The sequence below is a fragment of the Pleurodeles waltl genome, chromosome 3_1 (genome assembly GCF_031143425.1).
Source record: "Pleurodeles waltl isolate 20211129_DDA chromosome 3_1, aPleWal1.hap1.20221129, whole genome shotgun sequence".
Lineage (NCBI taxonomy): Eukaryota > Metazoa > Chordata > Amphibia > Caudata > Salamandridae > Pleurodeles > Pleurodeles waltl.
In genome coordinates, this window is record NC_090440.1 from 85,351,054 (window position 1) to 85,373,246 (window position 22,193).

Below are 22,193 nucleotides of genomic sequence, written 5' to 3' on the forward strand. Positions count from 1 at the left end.
TTGTATTATTTTTGCCAGATCAACTTTTGTTGCCTCTCGTCTGATGGATATGCTTTGTTCACTCTTGTCTAACACTGTTCTAAAGAAGGTTATCTGTAGCGACGGATGGAGAGATGACTGTCGGATTGAGCGCAAGACCTAACTGGTGGAACGTCCTGCTGAGTGTCTGGAAGGTGCCTTGACAAGCCAGTCATTGAGATATGGGAATATTTGATGCCGTTGATGCCTGAGGAAGGCTGCTACTGGGGAGAGGCATTTCTTAAACATGTGAGGAGTGGAAATGAGACCGAAGGGTATTACTAAAAAACTGAAAGTGGCTGCCGGCTACTGTAAACCTGAGGAACTTTGTGTCTTGGATGGAAAGGGATATGAAAATATGTATACTGAAGCTCTGGTGATGAAATCTAGTCTCCATTGTTGAGGAGCAGTAGGATATCTTGCAAAGTGACCATTTTGAAAGACTGTTTCTTGAGGTATTTGTTTAGGTTCCTTCAATCCAAGATCGGTCTCCACTGTTTTGACTTCTTTCGTATTAAAAAAGAAACAGGAGTAGAAACCTTTCCCTCTCTGTGACAGGGATCCATTTTCTATAGGTCCTTTTGTGAACATACTGTTGACCTCCCCTTTGAGAATACACAGATGTTTTTGGAGAAAAGGTTGTGGCAGCACTGGAGGTGGTGGCTGTATAAATCCCAATGCGTGCCTGAACCAGACTAGCTCTAGAACCCATTGGTCCGTTGTTATTTGCCTCCGATGGTGTTTATGTCGGGTTATTCTGCCTGCTATTTTGGTAGGAACATTGAAAGGAGTAGCCGGTGCCTGGAACAGGTTATTGTTGACAGGAGGTGTTTTTGCCTTGCCCACCAACATTTCCTCTGGGTGGACGTCTGCTATGGGCCACTGATGGTGGCTGCCTTTGTTGGTATTGGCCCAGAAGTTGTTGGGTTGAAGAGGAATATGCAGGAAAACTACATTGTTGGTATCCCCCTCTGTACAATACCTGTACTCTTCCTATGACTCCACAAAAGTTTCCTTAACTATGATGTGCCCAGTGACTTGGCCGTGTCTATATCTGTCTTAATTGTTTGGAGAGCGTCATCAACATGCTTTCCAAACAAAGATTCTCCACCAAAGGGCAGATCCAGTATTTTGGATTGTACCTCGGGCCTGAACAACGTAGCTTTGAATCAACCATAACGGTGTAAAACTGTTGCTCCCGCCAGCTTCCTGAACCCTGAAATAGTGATGTCCATTGCGCAGTCAATGACTTCTGAAGAAGGGCGAGCCCAGTCTGCTAAAATCGTTTATACCTCTCCATTTATGTCATCCAGAAACGTCTGTTAGAAATGGGGTTTCTGCTAGGCCTGGGTATGCACCTAAACCAGGCTAAACCCACCACTCTAGTCAGAGCAAAGGAGTTACACAACCAAGATAACTCCTGCTAATTCCCTTGGTAGCTTGGCATGAGCAGTCAGGCTTCTCCCAGAGATCATGTGTAAAGCGTTTGCACAACACATGACACAATAAATACACCACAAAGGAAATACAAGTTATATCAAAATAAACTGTATTGCATAAGACATCTTTAGACCAAACACACCATGTATCAGTAATACCCTGCTACACAAGCCGTTGTCAGAACATCACACTAGTACTCTGCAAAAATTAGCAGTTGTCAAGTAAATATGTAGGTCACTGGTATTCTGCAACACAAGCAGCAGTCAGGTTGTCATTACCTCTAAAAATGCACATGCCAGAATAAACATGATAAAACATTATCATGAATGCACATAGAAGAGAACTCTTCCCAAAGGGCACAGGTCATATGAAACATTACCATAGAAATGTTATGGTACACATAAAGCCCTTGAAGCAGTATTCTGTGCTTCTGTCTACAGAGAGCACAACATACATCGATATGAGATAACAATGCAGCACGTAATGCCGATGAAACTGCCCCACATCGACCACAACTAAGGTCAACACAGTGATCTTGTGTGACTGCGCCTGTATTAAGGGTCCTGTGGTAGATGTCGCTAGTCTAGGCTACTGGGCCCTCTACCCAGCTACTTCCATAATTACGGTATTATGAAGTGAGCCAAAGGGGGTTGGGCATGTATGGGACCCTCCGTCGAGGATTTCCTCCCTGTCCTGTCAGCTGCAATACACTGCCCGAAGCAAAGCTTGGGCTCTGATACAAGACTGTTCCAGTAATTGGAACCCTGAGGAGCCTCGCCTTGCATCCACCGAGAACCTCAAGAGGGCGAGGTACTGAGAAGGGGACGTGCAGCTGCTCAAAAGTGGCATCCAAAAACCAGCAGTACTGTGAAAATGTCCCCGCTCTTAAAAATAAAGGCACCTGCAATCCAGGGTAATTCTACTGTTGGGGGCAGTGATAGAAGGTCATGCACGGTTCCTCTTGCACTCTCTGTGGCGGCAAGAGCTGAAGGCATCACCAGGAGGTATCCTCTCCCCTCGTCCTCCGTGGTATTTAGCGTTGTTGGGGGTCTCGCCCTGGGGGGTTCCTTAATGGATGGCCAGCAGTGTGCCAGGCTGCCACGTAACGCTCCTTCGGGGCAAGATGAGGATGGGTGCATGGCTGGCAGTTGACTCCGCCTCTGCTACAGGTGGCTGCAGCAGCACACTAGGGCCCACTCCTTGCAGCCCCAAGAGGTGAGGGAAGCGTTCCCCAGGCATGAGAGAAAAGAGACAGTGACGGTGGATAGAATGCTTCCTAAGCACCAGGATTTCCAGGGCATTCTCCCTGCATCCAAAGTCAAGTATTGCTCACTACGCGCCAAGTGTGCCAGAAAGGCTCACAACGCCCTCCCTGCGCTAATCACCACCAGGAAGCACTCCTCACTCGTTTTTTCATTGAAAATGCAAGGGGCAGGCAAGCAGCACTGCTTTTGTGCTAGGCTCTTTGGGAGGCACACAGGGAGGACACAGAAAGGGCAGGTAGGCCAGCACACAACAAGATGTTCACTAGGCAGTTCCTCCTAGCCCCACCGAACACTGGCAACCCAGAGGCAGGGACAGCCATCCAGATGAGTCCTCAAAGCCACCCAGCAGACACCAGACAGCAACGAGAAGAGCAGCCCAGATGAGTTCTTTGTTTAGTCCAGCGGTCTCTCTGGCAGAGGTTCGATCCCAATTACAAAGTGCTCTACAAATGTGGGGGACAACCCCCTGTGCTATACTCATTTTGCACAGACTTCATAAGGGGAAGAAGGGGTTCCAACCAGCACTAACTAGTTCCAGGGGATGTCCCCTTTCTCCTCCAGCACTGGCTACAGATATCTGTAAAGGGAGGGGAGGGGGGTGGGGGGTGGGGGGTCGAATATTGAGCCCTTTGTGTGAGGCCAGGGCACAGCCTTTACAAATGCTGGGTTGCTCGCATCTACCTCTCCCAGGCCAGGAAGACCATTCAATAAGCAGATGCACTTGTGACACCTCCACCCTCCCTGTTTACAGGCTGTCTGAAAAGTATGCACGAAGTCCAGCTGTCACTCTGCCCCAGACATTGATTGGAGGCAAGCTACAAAACGCAACACACCCCAAAACACCACAGTCATAAGCCCAGAGAAATGCTCACTTTCTAAAAGTAAAAAGAAATCCACCTACAGCAGTAAGCAGGATTTTTCACTACCATTACAACCATACCAACCACTTAGACATATATTAGGGCATTTCCAATGCAATCCTATGAGAGGAGCAGCGCTCACAGTAGTGAGAAACCAAATAGGCTGTTCATCACTACTAGGACATGTAGTTCATGAAGACATATGTCCTATCTTTTATGGCTGATCCTGGGAAGCATAATATTGCAGATCGTATTCCTCATAATATTAGTTGTCCTCCTCCTGGCATTTTTCATTTAACTGGGACGGACTGTGCACGATCCCATAGGGTCCTTTATTATCCGAGTCCTCTTCCTCCTTTGGTAAATGAGTTGATATGAGAGGATTCACCTTACTAGGAGAGGTGTGCTGAGGGGTCAACAGCATCGAATCCTGTCGAGTCTTTTTCCTGTCGCCGACGAGGTCAACAATGAGGTCGTCGACCGGCCCATTGCGAGAGTGGTGGAAGATGTCCAATAATGACGTGCTGGTCAACGGTGGGGTGCTCATTGACTACTTGTCAGGAGCAAGAGCTGAGGAAGGTTTTTTGAAAGTATGGGAGGCCTTAGGAGATGGTGTAGGCGGCTCAGAGGAAGATTTTTTTTGCCATTTCAGAGGAGGTAGAATGTTCTTTTCCCCTCCTTTACTGAGGGATGCCTGGATCTGTGAGGAGACTTGGAAGGGCTGCGGCCTTTGTAAGAACCTGAAGCAGTGTTTTTTGATGCTTTTTTGGGCTGCGCGGAGGTGGATCTTGCATGGGATGATCCCTCTCTCTCTTGTGGGATCTCCTGGAAGACGTGTAGGAGTCTCACTGTCGGAGTCTGAAACTGTTTTTATGCCTGGTTTTAAGCTTTTGTAACCAGGTAAGCAGACTTCCTTCTCTGTCCTTTAAAGTTTTAGTATAAAAGGTATGATATACCTTACAGTCTTTTGCAGAGTGATCTGGGTAAAGGCAATAAATGCAGTCCTGATGTGGATCCTCAGAGTGTAACCTCTGATAAGATGAAACTGTTAGTAGCGAAGTGGACACCTTCAAAATAGTAGAGAAAATGAGACTGTAGTCTTATAAAGTATTCAAATGTTGAGAAGCTGAGCAGAGCTCAGTGGAGACTCCCTAGAATGACGTGCAGTAGACAATCTGAGGGACTGGAGATCCACTCAGGAGTGTTCTGAAGGGCACTGCAGCCTGACTGGCTGAGGGATAAGTTTGGTCTCTTTTTTTTTAATTGACTATGATAGACTGCAAGGGCCTTCTTGCTCTATCTTTATCATGGTATTACTATTACATGGTACCAGGGACTCCCATCTTGACGACGGGGAATAATTCAAGCATGTGAATCTATGAAAGTTCCAATACTGGAGCAACTTGCATTTTTTAGGTTTACGATCCAGATAGAGGCAGTAAACACAGTCCATGTGAGGGTCATCTATGTGGAACCTCTTTTTCCTGCAAGTGCCACAGGGTCCTACAAGCCCTTTTTAGGTGTTTCTAACATAATAACATCATTTTAGGACACCAAAAACACAAAATATCAATATCCAGGGCAAGTCTGTGAGAAGCCGTAGAAAAAAAAAAAAAAATCAGTAGACAGTCAGCAAATATCCTTTGGTAGAGTTGTAAGGTAAACAACTGTGCAGAGCTCAGTAGAGACTCCCTAGCATGACGTGCAGTAGAAAATGTGAGGCGCTTGCGCTTCTTTCAGTAAAGTTCTAAAGCCTAGTATTGCCTGATTGGTTGATCCTCAAGTTTGGTCCCTTTTTGCATAATGACTATGATATGGTAAACCAAAAGGCCCAGGGCCTATATGTTATGTCCATGTTGACCCTACATTTTTAAAGGTACCTGGGACTCTCATCTTGATGACAGGGAATGATTCAAGCATGCGAATCTATGAAAGTTTCAATACTGGAGTACAACATGTAGTCTTAGGAGGGGACATGTTCCCTTGCACACTGGAAAACATTTTGGAAAAACTCACTTCCCATATTGAAGAAAATATGAGTGGAGCACATCAGCTCACCTAGGAGGGTGACAATGAGTCCAATAGCACCACCTACTGGTATGCAGGAGCACTACTTTTTAGTTTACTGGATCCAGCCTGGAGCCTAGGGAACATTCACAAGGTGAAAAATGTGGAGTTACAAATATCCATCAGCAATATCTTACAAGACAAATCTGGGTGAATTAAAGGGGGTGCAATTGCCAAAACATTTCAGAAAAAGACAAAAGTCCAATAAAACCACTGAGGGTCCCAATGGATCTGGATCCTGTACCATGGAGGCACAGAATGAGAATGGATATCATAGGCATCCATGGAGCACTATGGATAGCGGATATTTCACTTCCAGTACAGAGCAGAGACATGAGGCGCCAATGTTGACCATCTGAATAAACATGACTAAAGACAACAAGTTTAATCAGTCTGGCACCTGGGAAAGGTCTATGTACAAAGTAAGTGCCTGGATACCCTTTTGGGTGATTAGCCACACTTTATACATCCTGGTTGATTGGTAAGTTATCTGCAGGAGCCAATATCCACTAGAATGAAAATGTCACTTACCCAGTGTACATCTGTTCGTGGCATCAGTCGCTGTAGATTCGCATGTTTTGCATAGCTCGCCATCTGGTGTTGGGCCGGAGTGTTACAAGTTGTTTTTCTTCGAAGAAGTCTTTCGAGTCACGGGACTGAGTGACTTCTCCTTTTGTCTCCATTGCGCATGGGCGTCGACTCCATCTTCGATTGTTTTTCCCCGCAGAGGGTGAGGTAGGAGTTGAATTGTAGTAATAGTGCCCATGCAATGGAGTGACTAAGTATGTACCTATTTAAGGTTGAGATGATACATATACAAATAGCTGAAAGTAACTTCCAAACTGCTACAGGCTCCCGGGGAGGCGGGTGGGCACATGCGAATCTACAGCGACTGATGCCACGAACAGATGTACACTGGGTAAGTGACATTTTCAGTTCGATGGCATCTGTCGCTGTAGATACGCATGTTTTGCATAGACTAGTAAGCAGTTATCTCCCCAAAAGCGGGGGCTCAGCCTGTAGGAGTGGAAGTAGTTTGAAATAATGTTCTTAATACGGCTTGACCTACTGTGGCTTGTTGTGCGGATAACACATCTACACAGTAGTGCTTGGTGAATGTGTGAGGCGTAGACCATGTGGCTGCCTTACATATTTCTTGCATTGGGATGTTTCCTAGAAAGGCCATGGTAGCACCTTTCTTTCTGGTTGAGTGTGCCCTTGGTGTAATGGGCAGCTGTCGTTTAGCTTTAAGGTAGCAGATTTGGATGCATTTAACTATCCATCTGGCTATACCTTGTTTTGATATTGGGTTTCCTGCATGAGGTTTTTGAAATGCAATAAATAGTTGTTTAGTCTTTCTGATGTTCTTTGTTCTGTCAATGTAATACATTAATGCTCTTTTGACATCTAATGTATGTAGTGCCCTTTCAGCTATGGTATCTGGCTGTGGAAAGAACACTGGAAGTTCCACTGTTTGATTTAGATGGAACGGTGAAATAACCTTTGGCAAAAATTTAGGATTAGTCCTTAGGACGACCTTATTCTTGTGTAGTTGTATAAAAGGTTCTTGTATTGTAAACACCTGAATCTCGCTTACTCTTCTTAGGGAAGTAATGGCGATGAGAAATGCAACCTTCCAGGTTAGGAACTGTATTTCGCAGGAGTGCATGGGTTCAAAAGGTGGACCCATAAGTCTAGTTAGGACAACATTTATGTTCCATGAAGGAACAGGTGGTGTTCTTGGTGGTATAATTCTCCTAAGGCCCTCCATGAATGCTTTAATGACTGGTATCTTATATAGGGAAGTTGAATAGGTAGTCTTGCAGGTATGCAGATATTGCTGCAAGGTGTATTTTAATGGAAGAGAAAGCCAGGTTAGATTTTTGTAAGTGAAGCAAGTAGCCCACTACATGTTCTGGAGTTGTGTGTAAAGGTTGTATTTGATTAATATGGCAGTAGCAAACAAACCTCTTCCATTTACTTGCATAGCAGTGCCTGGTGGATGGCCTTCTGGCTTGCTTTATGACTTCCATACATTCTAGGGTAAGTTGTAAGTGCCCGAATTCTAGGATCTCAGGAGCCAGATTGCTAGATTCAGCGATGCTGGATCTGGGTGTCTGATCTTTTGGTTGTGTTGTGTCAACAGATCTGGCCTGTTGGGCAATTTGATGTAGGGTACTACTGATAGGTCTAGCAGCGTTGTGTACCAGGGTTGCCTTGCCCAAGTTGGTGCTATTAATATGAGTTTGAGTTTGTTTTGACTGAGTTTGTTTACCAGGTAAGGAAGGAGAGGGAGAGGAGGAAAAGCGTAAGCAAATATCCCTGACCAGTTCATCCATAGGGCATTGCCTTGGGACTGTTTGTGTGGGTATCTGGATGCGAAGTTTTGGCATTTTGCGTTCTCCTTCGTCGCAAACAAGTCTATCTGAGGTGTTCCCCAGAGTTTGAAATAGGTGTTCAGAATTTGGGGGTGAATTTCCCATTCGTGGACCTGTTGGTGATCTCGAGAGAGGTTGTCTGCGAGTTGATTTTGGATCCCTGGTATAAATTGTGCTATTAGGCGAATTTGGTTGTGAATTGCCCAACGCCAAATTTTTTGTGCTAGCAGGCTTAACTGCGTGGAGTGTGTCCCCCCTTGCTTGTTTAGATAATACATTGTTGTCATGTTGTCTGTCTTGACGAGAATGTATTTGTGAACTATTATTGGTTGGAAAGCTTTTAGTGCTTGAAAAACTGCTAGAAGTTCTAGGTGATTTATATGCAGTTTTGTTTGATGTACGTTCCATTGTCCTTGTATGCTGTGTTGATCGAGGTGTGCTCCCCACCCTGTCATGGAAGCATCTGTTGTTATTACGTATTGTGGCACTGGGTCTTGGAAAGGCCGCCCTTTGTTTAAATTTATGTTGTTCCACCACAGAAGCGAGAGGTAAGTTTGGCGGTCTATTAACACCAGATCTAGAAGATGACCCTGTGCTTGAGACCACTGTGATGCTAGGCACTGTTGTAAGGGCCTCATGTGCAGTCTTGCGTTTGGGACAATGGCTATGCATGAAGACATCATGCCTAGGAGTTGTAATATCATCTTTGCTTGTATCTTTTGTGTTGGATACATGCGTTGTATGATGGTGTTGAAATTTTGAATTCTTTGGGGACTTGGAGTGGCTACTCCTTTTGTTGTGTCTATTATGGCTCCTAGGTATTGTTGTACCTTGCACGGCAGAATGTTGGATTTCGTGAAGTTGACGGTGAACCCTAGTTTGAAGAGGGTTTGTATGATCTGATTTGTGTGATTTGAGCACTCTATTAACGAATGGGCCTTGATTAGCCAGTCGTCTAGATATGGGAACACATGTATTTGCTGCCTTCTGATGTGTGCAGCGACTACCGCTAGACATTTGGTAAAGACTCTTGGTGCGGTTGTTAATCCGAAAGGCAGTACCTTGAATTGGTAATGTATTCCTTTGAATACAAACCTTAGGTATTTCCTGTGCGATGGGTGTATTGGTATATGGAAATACGCGTCCTTGAGGTCTAAAGTTGACATGTAGTCGTGTAGTTTTAGCAATGGTAATACTTCTTGTAGTGTGACCATGTGAAAGTGGTCTGATTTGATGAATGTGTTCACTATTCTGAGGTCTAGGATTGGTCTCAGCGTTTTGTCCTTCTTTGGTATCAGAAAGTACAGTGAGTAAACTCCTGTGTTTATTTGTGTGTTTGGCACTAATTCGATTGCATTCTTTTGCAATAGTGCCTGCACTTCTATCTCCAGGAGATTGGAATGATGTTTTGTCAAATTTTGTGCTTTTGGTGGCATGTTTGGAGGGAATTGTAGAAATTCTATGCAATAACCATGTTGGATAATTGCTAGAACCCAAGTGTCTGTAGTGATTTCCTCCCATGCTTTGTAATAATGACTTATTCTTCCCCCCACTGGTGTTGTGTGGAGGGGGTGAGTGACATGTGAGTCACTGCTTAGTAGTAGGGGTTTTGGGGCTTTGAAATTTTCCTCTATTCCTAGGGAATTGCCCTCCTCTATATTGTCCCCGAAAACCTCCTCTGTACTGTCCCTGGTAACTGGACGGTGTTGCCTGTGAGGTGCTGGCTTGTGTGCTCTGACCCCAAAACCCCCCTCTAAAGGGTGTTTTACGGAATGTGCTGTAATTCCCTCTGCTCTGCGGGGAGTAGAGTGCGCCCATGGCTTTAGCAGTGTCCGTGTCTTTTTTGAGTTTCTCAATCGCTGTGTCCACTTCTGGACCGAACAGTTCTTTTTCGTTAAAAGGCATATTGAGAACTGCTTGCTGAATCTCTGGTTTAAATCCGGACGTTCGGAGCCATGCATGCCTTCTGATAGTTACAGATGTATTATTTGTCCGTGCAGCAGTATCTGCAGCGTCCATGGAGGAGCGGATTTGGTTGTTGGAAATGGTCTGTCCCTCCTCAACCACTTGTTTTGCCCTATTTTGTAGGTCCTTGGGCAGATGGTCAATGAGATGTTGCATCTCATCCCAATGGGCTCTGTCATAGCGCGCAAGTAGTGCCTGGGAGTTAGCGATGCGCCACTGGTTTGCAGCTTGTGCTGCGACTCTTACCAGCTGCATCGAACTTGCGGCTTTCTTTATCTGGGTGGTGCATCTCCAGATGTGTGGGAGTTGGCCCTTTTCCTAGCTGCTCCTACAACGACAGAGTCTGGTGGCAGCTGTGTAGTGATGAAAGCCGGGTCTGTAGGAGGCGCCTTATACTTCTTTTCCACTCTTGGTGTGAATGCCCTACTTTTGACCGGCTCCTTAAAGATTTCTTTTGCGTGCCGGAGCATACCAGGGAGCATAGGCAGGCTTTGGTAGGAGCTGTGGGTGGAGGAGAGTGTGTTGAATAAAAAGTCATCCTCGACCTGTTCTGAGTGGAGGCTTACATTGTGAAATTGTGCTGCTCTAGCCACCACTTGAGAATACGCAGTGCTGTCCTCTGGTGGAGATGGCTTCGTAGGGTATGCCTCCGGACTGTTATCTGACACTGGGGCGTCGTATAAGTCTCCTGGCTTATGGTGGTGTGAGCTGGGGAATGGGATGGAGTTTGTGCTGGTGAGACGTTAATCACAGGTGGAGGAGAGGGTGGTGGGGTAACTTTTTTCACCACTTTTGTTTGTGGTGTTTGTTCAGTTTGGAACTCCAATCTTCTCTTTCTTCTAATAGGGGGAAGGGTGCTTATTTTTCCTGTCCCCTGCTGTATGAAAATACGCTTTTGCGTATGGTCTACATCCGTTGAGTGTAGTTCTTCCTCAAACCTATGCTTTTGCATTTGGGAGGTTAGCGAGTGCTCTTCTGTATAAGAGCCTGAAACTGGGTCGGTTGCAGTTTGTTTTGGCACCGAAACCCTGTCTGCATCTTTTTTCGGCTCCGAGGTGACTTTTTTCTTTTTCGGAGCCGAAACCTCTCGGCGTCGATCTTCTTCGGTGCCGCTGTCTCGGCGTCGAGCCGTGTCTACACCGGTATCTCGGTGTCGATGCTTGTGTCCAGCACTTTCTCGGTCCCGAGAAGGCTGCGTGCCGGTGTCTCGACCGGAGTCGGACGATCTCGGCACGGTTTGGGCCTTTTTCGGTGCCGACGGTCGGTCACCGAATTTATGGGTCGAGCCATGGCCTGGTGGCGTCCCCTGGGCCTTGTAAATCTTCTTTTGAGTGGTTTTCGACGTCCTTCTCACGGTTTGTGTATCGTCGAATCCTTCGGAGTCCGATTCTTGGATCAAAAAGGTTCCCTCCTCTTCTTGTTCCTCGAACTCCCGGTGGGCTGTCGGCGCGGACGCCATCTGAAGTCTTCTGGCTCGACGGTCTCAGAGTTTTTTGGGACCGGAACGCACGACAGGCCTCGCAGGTGTCTTCACTGTGCTCAGGTGACAGGCACAGGTTGCAGACCAAGTGTTGGTCTGTATAGGGGTATTTATTGTGGCATTTGGGACAGAAACGGAACGGGGTCCGTTCCATCTGCGTTCTTCTGCACGCGGTCGGGCCGACCAGGCCCCGACGGGGGATCGAAAAAATTACCCCGAAGGGCACCGGAGCTCTTCGATCTTAGACGCGGTGTTGAATCTAACTACGCCGACCCCGAACGCAACAATACCGACGAAAATCTTCCGAAATTAGCTATCTTTCCGTTCCGAAACTCGGAGCGACAGGAACACGTCCGAACCCGATGGCGGAAAAAAAAAATCGAAGATGGAGTCGACGCCCATGCGCAATGGAGACAAAAGGAGGAGTCACTCGGTCCCGTGACTCGAAAGACTTCTTCGAAGAAAAACAACTTGTAACACTCCGGCCCAACACCAGATGCCGAGCTATGCAAAACATGCGTATCTACAGCGACAGATGCCATCGAACATATGTTTACTGCTTTAGGTAAAACTGATGTTAAGAGTAACAGGTCACATGCCACAGTCACATCAACACAAGAGAGACAAACAGAAATAAAAATAAAAAACACTTTGCTAAAAACGAAACTATTAAGAGTCCTCACTTACTAGTGTCATGACTCCTAATCTGTCCACTTCACGTGCAGGACTGTGTGGGATGCGCCTAGGTGTGGTGCGGCCACTACCAGGAGGAGATGAACTAGTGTAAGAGGGAGGAAGTGAACTCATGGACCTAAATCGACCAAGATTGTCCAAACTCCCACTGCCAACTCTACTTTCAATTTCTTCTGCCCGCTGCTCCGTGTTTTCTTTTTCTTCTTGTATTAATCTTAAATAAATAAAAAAACACAAAATCAAATTTAATAGCACATTTTATCATTCTGCAAAATCAATATTAGTGGAGATCATGCTTAAGTCACCATTGTGCTAGGTTTAACAAGGTACTTATGGCTGGAAGTAAAGTAAAGAAAAATAATTGCTTGATCACTGTGCTGCCCAAAAAAAAAAACCTGTAAAATTAGTTTGGACCACTAGTCCATAAATCATTTAATTTAGTTTCCTGCAACCACTTGAAAGCATGTCATGTCAGCATCAAAAAGATCACCAAGCAGGATAGTAACACTGCATGAAAACTCTCACCCTTGAAATAGCAAGTAACATTCTTATTAGCCACTAAGTAGCTCAACATATGAACAATATTTGAGAGGAACAACTGGCAAACAATTTCTGAGACTCTTTTCAACGCCACTTTCAGAGTTTTTAATTTCTAATATACTAATTTCTAAAATACTGGCGGGTGAGTTCGGGTGACAGAACAGACATGTTCCATCTCCTCACCTTATAAAAATTTTAATAATAAATGAAGTTTGTAATAATTTTTTTAGCATCTTCCTTCTGGTAATTATGAGAAGGGCATTTTAGAGCCCTGGTATTCGCCAGCGATGGCCATTTCCAGTGAGCCCCTGCTTGGGTCCTTATATGGAGGAATAGTGAACCAGTCTTTTTGACCACACGTCCTCTTGCCTCATGTGCTGGCCACCGGAATTTAAACTGGTCGGGCAGCAGACACGCAGCGGATGCGTTGCAGCACGCCACAGGAGCACCTAAGGCAAGCTCGTCTACGCCCAACTAGGGGCCAGGGAGGCGGCTAGTTTTTGCTCAGGGGAGCCCGGCTTGTATTATTACAGGCAAAACCTCTGGGACTTGGCGCCCAGCTGGAGTTGTAAGTGCTGTGCCTGGATATTGGGTAACCCGATTATGGAAGGACAGAGGCCCATATTTGCAGACTCCTCTGTGGGAGCTAGGGAAGGAGGGATTAGGAAGGCCTCAGTAATACAGCGTAACCTCAGAGGCTGACTGGTCAACGATCGCTCTCTTATCAAACACTGCTTTGAAATAAGTGAAACTATCAAAGCCATGAGGGTGGATTGTTTGTAACAGAAACATGAGCTAAAGAAGATTCTGGCCCTGACTTTCTAACAGCCACTTCGACAGGTTATGAGACGGTGAGGCTGGATAGGCCTGGTTGGAGGAGAGGTGGTTTAGCTGTGGTTTTTAAAAACAATTTGAATTGCACCCTAGAGTCCATTAACATGAGTATGCGAAGGAGCACATTTTAAGCTCAGATGTGGAAATGTTAAGGGGCTGGAGGGCATCCTGATTTATCCTTCACCAGGACTGAAAAAGCTATTCTTGCAGCACTGGCACCAAGTAGTTGAACCTGTGATTGTGCCTGGTAAGTGTATAGTCTTAGGGGTTAGGGGACTATAATTTACATCTGGAGGATGAGATGGACAGTGACACTAACACTTTGTTTGGATTTTATGACCTGCTTTGGCTGGAGCCAATGGGTCAAATCTGCCACGCATACTGCTGAACATATCCTAGATGGGATATTTTCCAGACAAGAGGATCTTACCCTTACTGGTTGCCAGCTGATAGACTTGACTGATCACTGTCTAATCTCCTTTGAAGTTCTGTAGGGTGGAGGGCTGGAGCCTAGGCAGAACACCTTTAAAACTAGCAGGAATTGGGGCAAAATTGAGGAAAGGGATTTATTTTTCACGCTTGATGAACACAGGGAGACTAGACTCGGGGGCCATGGCTCACTGATGGAGTAATTTGATCAATGGGTCAGAGCAGCGGTAGAGGAAGTTGCTTCGCTGTGGAAGGAAATACCTAATGTTAACACCGAGGTACATCAAGAAGCTCCAAAAATTGTGTTGGAGGCAGGAACGTAAATGGAAACTGGACCAAAAATTGACAGATAAAGTCAAGCTTAGGGAACTACTATGAAAATACAAAATGGCTATCAGAAATGCCAAAATAGAGATTTGTTCCTCAGAAGATCGTGCTATAAATGTCCCTAAAGAACTTTAAGTGGTTCGCACCCTGTCATCCCCTCCCCTTTCTCAGGAAATTGAGAACTTGCAATTTTTTTGCAATAAAGTCGCTGTTTTTTTTTTTAAAGATAAAATCTTGAAGATATTTTCAGATTTTCCTGCCAGTCTCATGGAGCCTGTTACACTAGAGCCTGCCGCAATTGAAGGGGATGGATGTAAACTGACCCCTGCCAGGTTTGCACTCTGCCTGCTGATAAGGTCAAGTCCCTATTGGAATCACATCTAGTGCTCTGCATGATTCATGTCCTTCAAGGGTGCTACAGTTGGCCGCGGATCTTTTCTCTGAGGTGCTTGAGACTATTTTTGCAGAGGTGATGGAGTCGGGGTATTTTCTTAGAGTTGGAAAGAGACAACTGTCATATCTCTGAAGAAGAAACCCGGGGGTGAACCCAGCGACCTTAAAACCCTGCGCCCTATTTCTCTCATGCCTGCCACTGCAAAGATCTTTGAACAGCGCATCAACCAAGAATTTGCCAATTACCTTATTACCCCTGGCTGTCTAGATCCCTCACGGCATGGGTTTAGGAAGCATCATAGTACCGAATCTGCACTCACGGCTACCTCGGGCACCATGCGCAGACAGGTGGACTGGCGGAGCCTCTAGTTTGGTATTACTGGATCTATTTGCAGCCCTCAACACCATCTCTCCTCAGTTGACGGTGCAGCGGCTGCATCAGGCAGGGCTGAGGAATACAGAGCTAGGAGTACTGGAGACTTTTTTCTGTGATATTTTTATTACAGTCAGCTGTGGTGACTACAGAGCAGCCCTGTTGCAGCTGCCATGCGGTGTCCCCCCCGGGATTTCCCTCATCCTGACCCTTTTTAACTTGTATGCGGCCCTCTAGCAAAACTGGTTCGCTCTTGCGGGTTCGAGGTCTCTTTGTATGCGGACGACACCCAGCTCATCACTTCCATAGGTGATGACAGGGAAGAGGTGGCAGATAGGTTCCATGGCTGGCTGAGGGCAGTCAGCTGGTGGATGAGTCAGAACTGGCTGAAAATTAATGGGGATAAAAACAAAGAGCTTGGAATTTGGGGCAGGTAGGTCCATTTGGAGCAATCGCTGGTTGGCCGAGTCCTGTGGGACTCTACCTACCCCCATTACAGCAGCTAAAAAAACCTGGGGGCTATGTTTGACAATTCCTTGCCATTTGACACTCAGGTCAGCAGAACAGCGAGCGCCTGTTTTTGGATGGTTAAAATTCTAAAAAAGTTACTGCCTTTTGTACCCAAAGAACTTCGAGCTCCTGTGGACACCACTAAGATTACTTCAAGATTGGACTATTTCAAGGCACTGTATTTGAATATTAATCAATCATCTCTGAATAAGCACCAGCTTATTTACAACGGGGCAGCCTGGTTGGTGCTAGGACTACCCAAGTTTTCCTCTGTCAGGAAGGCCGTAAGACAGCTTCACTGGCTAACCATAAGGAAGCACGTATCTGTCAAGGCTTTTTGCCTGACCTACAAGGCCCTCCATTTTCAGTGGTCAGGGTACCTTCAATCTGCCCTTAAGTAGTATACTCCTAGTTGCCCATTAAGATCTGCATGCCTCTGGATGGCATTGGTACCACACTGTAAGAAAGTTAGATGGGGTGATCGTGTCTTTTCTGTGGCTGCGGCCAAGCTTAGGAATTCACTTCCAGTTCAGCTTAGACGCCTGAAATCATACTTACCTTTCCGCAAGGAACTTAAATCTTGGGTCTTTTCACAGTAGCTCTCTGCCTTGCAGCAACTGAACTTCTTCCGCTGCTTAGCGCTTCAATGCCCTTGGTCTGAATGTGCTTTAGAAGTACCTCAAATTCAAATTCTAACATTTATTTAAGGATGTCTGCACCATATACTGAATCCTATTTATAGGGAAAAAAGCTCATTCACTACAATTAAGAACAGTTTTATACATCTTCACAATGGATATTAGACAGCCAACTTTCTCAACTTGAAAAATAATTAAGGGATAGATAATGCACAAGAGTACTTGTCATCAACCATTCCTGCTGTAGTAAGCATAACTATAGTGATTCCTCTATGACATACCTAAGCCAAATAAGGACACCATACAAATGTTGTTTCACTGATCTCATAACCTAGGATAAGGAACATAGTTGAGTGGCAGAGGTTTTTGATAAAATCCAGAATCGAATGGGCAAAAACTGCCACAGTTTACATCCAGAGAAAATGGAACTTATAATAGCCAATACAGAAGGCAAACTCAAAAAGAATGGCCCCAAGTACTGCCCCTTCCTGCAGACAGGGTGGCCATCAGCAGGAAGGAGCTGAAGTCTTATTTGGCAGGACCCACTGGCTTGTGCTCCAACTTTGCAAATTATTTTTCAAATCTAGGCGTTGCTAGGCACCACATTAATTAATTATACATAATGGTACTAGAAGTGAAACCCTGCCCTGAGTGCCCCAGCAGCAGAAATATCTGGATTCTTGGTAACATATGTTTGGTCATGGGCAAACACGGATCCTGCATGTGAGCCATGACCTGGGCCTATCTCACGGCTAGCAACCTGGTTAGGCTGGGAGGGGAGCTCCACTCGTTAGCCTCATAGCTGTGGAGGGCTACTGTCCTTACTGAGCAGCACAAATGCAGCAGGGGCAGCATACAATTTTTATAGTAAATAATATGGCCAAGCCTTCTGACTTGTACCATGAGATTGGGCCCTGCTCCTAGAAGTTTCCATTGCTATGTGCTCAGCTCAATCTCGGCCTTCATCAGGATAGGCGTGGGGAGATTAGGCGTGTTAGTAGCTAAATAATCCTTTTATCATAAAAGAAAGTACTGGATAATCATTTATTGGGGATACAAGTAGTACTGTGAGTTGTGAGCCTGTGTTCACCCTATACCTACCTCCTTCCTGAGAAGCCTTGGACAACTCGGACCACACTACTGAGTCAGGTGCTCAATGGGTACTCAGCTCAGTTGCTCAGAGTTCCTAGTAGACCGGGGTCCAGGACAGCAGGAGTGAAAGACTACAACCACGATGGACAAGGCCCAATAATGTCTGCTTGCCCCATGACCCTCTAAAAGGGGTTCTGACCTGATGAATATTTATAAGAATTATATTAACTAGAACATGCATACAATGGAAGCAAAACAATGTAATAGGTACAGCCGAGCTGATAAAGAGATCTGTATGAGCTGTAGGAAACATTCTGAGATGCAAGATGCAGAAGGAACTAGAAATGGGTGACAGACCAGGGACACCTCAAAAATCAACATGGCAATTGTCAGTTGTGCCTGATCAAAACCGAGTCAGTTTGTAAATAACATTAACCCTCCCCAACTACAAGCCATAAATCTGAAAAGAACAGAGTTGACTAGAACACATACTCCTAACTGAGTAGACAGCAAATTCTCTCTGACAAGAAAAGACAAAACAGATACAGTTATGGAACTCTTAGAATAACCGACTGCAAGATTCTCAGACTTGTTGTATTTCCTAATACGGTTGCGCCAAATAGCCTGGAAATAGAAACAGGCTTATAAGGAGGTTCAGTAGTTTGAAGGGTTTTCCTTCACACACACATATAAAGCTGTTCGTGCACAGAGTGAGAGGCTTTAATATGTCCTATAAAGCAGGGATGCCTACATTACATCTAATCTGAATACTTTGAAACTGAGATTGTCTGTCTTCTTTAGTAAAGGTGTGTCTACTGTGCTCCACACTATCATAATGCACCGACTTATAGTCTTGTGATACCTTTGCGACCGTTGCGATAGCCAAACCCACTCCTCATCAACCAGATTTTGAGCAAATTCCTCTGTCGTGAATCCACATGAAGCCTCACACAAGACTAGGATTGATACAAACAAATAACAGTGTTAAGATGCAGGTTGTTGCCACCTCTACTAATAAAATGCCAACCAATACTATACAGTTACGTTTTCTGCAGAGGGACCAAGACTGTGTATTAGTACGTTCCAAGTTGGGATTTTTCAAAGCCTCCCGTCTGCATCTTTTCCACCCTACCCTAGCCTCACTTCAGCTGTTAATCCTTCTCCATCCCATCAGGCACATTTGCAGTTAACCAAAAGCAATTGCATACAAAAATCAGACAAAAAAGCTAATAACACATGTCTAAGTCCTCCTGCTACACCACATTTTCATATGAACCTAAAGCTACGAGCTACCCCAGCATATGAAGGGCATGTCAGAAAAATAACTAAGAAAGGTTAAACAATCAAATAGGGAAGTAGAAAACAACATACACTACTGGTAAGAAGAGCATTCGTCTGACCCTATTATATGGAAAATGTCACTTACCCAGTGTACATCTGTTCGTGGCATGAGACGCTGCAGATTAACATGCTGTGCATTATCCTACCATCTAGTGTTGGGCTCGGAGTGTTACAAGTTGTTTTTCTTCGAAGAAGTCTTTTCGAGTCACGAGACCGAGGGACTCCTCCCTTTCGGCTCCATTGCGCATGGGCGTCGACTCCATCTTAGATTGTTTTCCCCGCAGAGGGTGAGGTAGGAGTTGTGTATATAGTAAAGGTGCCCATGCAATGGAGTAAATATGTAAGTACATAATGTGATTAAAAGTGATATATATTTACAAATTTACAAATGTAGAAGCTTCATCAACATATAATATACAGTTTTCATCAACTTAAACGGCTACAGGCTCCCGGGGAGGCGGGAGGGCGCATGTGAATCTGCAGCGTCTCATGCCACAAACAGATGTACACTGGGTAAGTGACATTTTCCGTTCAATGGCATGTGTAGCTGCAGATACACATGCTGTGCATAGACTAGTAAGCAGTTACTCCCCAAAGCGGTGGCTTAGCCTGTAGGAGTGGAAGTTGTTTGAAATAATGTTCGTAATACTGCCTGTCCTACTGTGGCTTGTTGTGTTGTTAACACATCTACACAGTAGTGTTTTGTGAATGTATGAGGCCTTACAGATTTCTCTCATAGGTATATTTCCTAGAAAGGCCATTGTGGCGCCTTTCTTTCTAGTGGAGTGTGCCTTTGGGGTAATAGGCAGGTCTCTCTTTGCTTTCACATAGCAGGTTTGAATATATTTCACTATCCATCTGGCAATGCCTTGTTTGGATATTGGATTCCCTACATGAGGTTTTTGGAAGGCTACAAACAATTGTTTTGCGAAATTGTTTTGTTCTATCAATGTAATACATTAGTGCTCTTTTGATGTCTAATGTATGTAAGGCTCTTTCGGCTACTGAGTCTGGTTGTGGAAAAAAGACTGGGAGTTCCACGGTTTGGTTTAGGTGATATAACTTTTGGTAAGAATTTGGGATTTGTGTTTAGAACCACTTTATGTTTGTGTATTTGTATAAAGGGTTCTTGTATAGTAAATGCTTGTATTTCACTTACTCTTCTAAGAGATGTGATAGCTATTAGGAAGGCTATTTTCCAGGTTAAGTATTGCATTTCACAAGAGTGCATGGGTTCAAATGTTGGACCCATGAGTCGTGTTAATACAATATTGAGGTTCCATGAGGGAACTGGTGGTGTTCTTGGGGGTATGATTCTCTTTAGACCCTCCATAAATGCTTTGATGACTGGGATTCTGAAGAGTGATTTTGAATGTGTAATCTGCAGATAGGCAGATATTGCTGTGAGATGTATTTTAATGGACAAAAAAGCTAGATTTGATTTTTGTAAGTGTAATAAGTAGCTTACAATGTTTTTTGCGGACGCATGTAGTGGTTGAATTTGATTATTATGGCAGTAATAAACAAATCTTTTCCATTTATTTGCATAACAATGTCTTGTAGTAGGTTTTCTTGCTTGTTTAATGACCTCCATACATTCTTGTGTAAGGTCTAAATGTCCAAATTCTAAGATTTCAGGAGCCAGGTTGCTAGATTGAGCGACGCTGGATTCGGGTGTCTGATCTGTTGTTTGTGTTGAGTTAACAGATCTGGTCTGTTTGGTAGTTTGATATGGGGTACTACTGACAGATCTAGTAGTGTTGTGTTCCATGGCTGGCGAGCCCAAGTTGGTGCTATTAGTATTAGTTTGAGTTTGTTTTGACTCAATTTGTTTATTAGATACGGAAGAAGTGGGAGAGGTGGAAAAGCGTAAGCAAATATCCCTGACCAACTCATCCATAACGCATTGCCCTTGGAGTGAGGGTGTGGGTACCTGGACGCGAAGTTTTGGCATTTTGCGTTTTCCTTTGTTGCAAATAGGTCTAGTCGTGGTGTTCCCCAGCTTTGAAAGTAAGTTTGTAGTATCTGGGGATGAATTTCCCATTTGTGGGTTTGTTGGTGATCTCGACAGATTGTTGGCTAACTGGTTTTGAATTCCTGGGATGTACTGTGCTATTAGGCGAATGTGATTGTGAATCGCCCAATGCCAAATCTTTTGTGCTAAGAGACACAGCTGTGATGAGTGTGTCCCTCCCTGTTTGTTTAGGTAATACATTGTTGTCATGTTGTCTGTTTTGACAAGAATGTGTTTGTGGGCTATTAACGGTTGAAATGCTTTCAATGCTAGAAATACTGCAAGTAGTTCCAGATGATTTATATGAAGTTGGCTTTGTTGAGCGTATCATTGTCCCTGTATGCTGTGCTGGTTGAGGTGTGCTCCCCACCGTACCATGGAAGCATCTGTTGTGATCACGTTTTGAGGTACAGGGTCTTGGAATGGCCGCCCTTGGTTTAAATTTATAGGATTCCACCACTGAAGCGAGGAGTGTGTTTGGCGGTCTATCAACAATAGATCTTGAAGTTGACCCTGTGCTTGTGTCCATTGTGTTGCTAGGCACTGTTGTAAGGGCCGCATGTGTAGTCTTGCGTTTGGGACAATGGCTATGCATGAAGACATCATGCATAGAAGTCTCATCACAAACCTCACTTGATAGTGTTGGTTTGGGTGCATGTTTAGTATTACATTTTTGAATGCTTGTACCCCTTTGTGGACTTGGAGTGGCAATCCCTTTTTGTGTGTTGATTGTTGCTCCTAAGTATTGTAGTATTTGACACGGTTGTAGATGTGATTTTTGGTAGTTTATAGAGAACTCTAGCTTGTGAAGGGTTTCTATGATGTATTTTGTGTGCTGAAGACACTGTTGCTGAGTGTTGGTTTTTATTAACCAATCGTCTAGGTAAGGGAATACGTGCAGCTACTACCGCAAGGCATTTTGTGAATACTCTTGGTGCTGTTGTTATCCCGAATGGTAACACTTTGAATTGGTAATGCACGCCTTGGATTACAAACCTTAAGTATTTCCTGTGGGAAGGATGTATGGGTATGTGGAAGTAAGCATCCTTGATATCTAATGTTGACATGTAGTCCTGTTGTTTGAGCAAGGGAATCACGTCTTGAAGTGTCACCATGTGAAAGTGATCTGATTTGATGTAAAGATTTAGTGTTCCGAGGTCTAATATGGGTCTCAGTGTTTTGTCCTTTTTTGGAATTAGGAAATACAGGGAGTAAACACCTGTTCCTTTTTGATGTTTGGGTACTAGTCCTATTGCTTCTTTTTGTAACAACGCTTGGACTTCTAGTTGTAACAGATCTAAGTGCTGTTTGGACATGTTGTGTGCTCTTGGAGGCACATTTGGTGGTATTTGTAGGAATTCTAGGCAATAACCATGTTGGATAATGGCTAGGACCCACAAGTCTGTAGTTATGTGTTTCCAATTCTGGTAATAATGTGTGAGTCTCCCCCCCACTGGTGTTGTGGGTTTGTGACGTTGGAGTCACTGTTTAGTTTGTGGGGTTTTTGGGCTTTGGAATTTCCCTCTCGTTTTAGGG

General features: G+C 44.7%; 1 protein-coding gene across 14 annotated transcripts in view; it reads right to left on the reverse strand.

Annotated features, from left to right (window-relative positions):
- PPFIA1 (PTPRF interacting protein alpha 1) overlaps nucleotides 1-22,193 on the reverse strand; it is a 540,698-nt gene that overhangs the window by 215,544 nt on the left and 302,961 nt on the right. For all 14 annotated transcript variants that reach the window (XM_069221888.1, XM_069221884.1, XM_069221890.1 and 11 more), the window contains one exon: nucleotides 12,161-12,380. In XM_069221888.1, coding sequence (XP_069077989.1) covers nucleotides 12,161-12,380 — 220 coding nt within the window. The remainder of the gene's footprint in view (nucleotides 1-12,160; nucleotides 12,381-22,193) is intronic.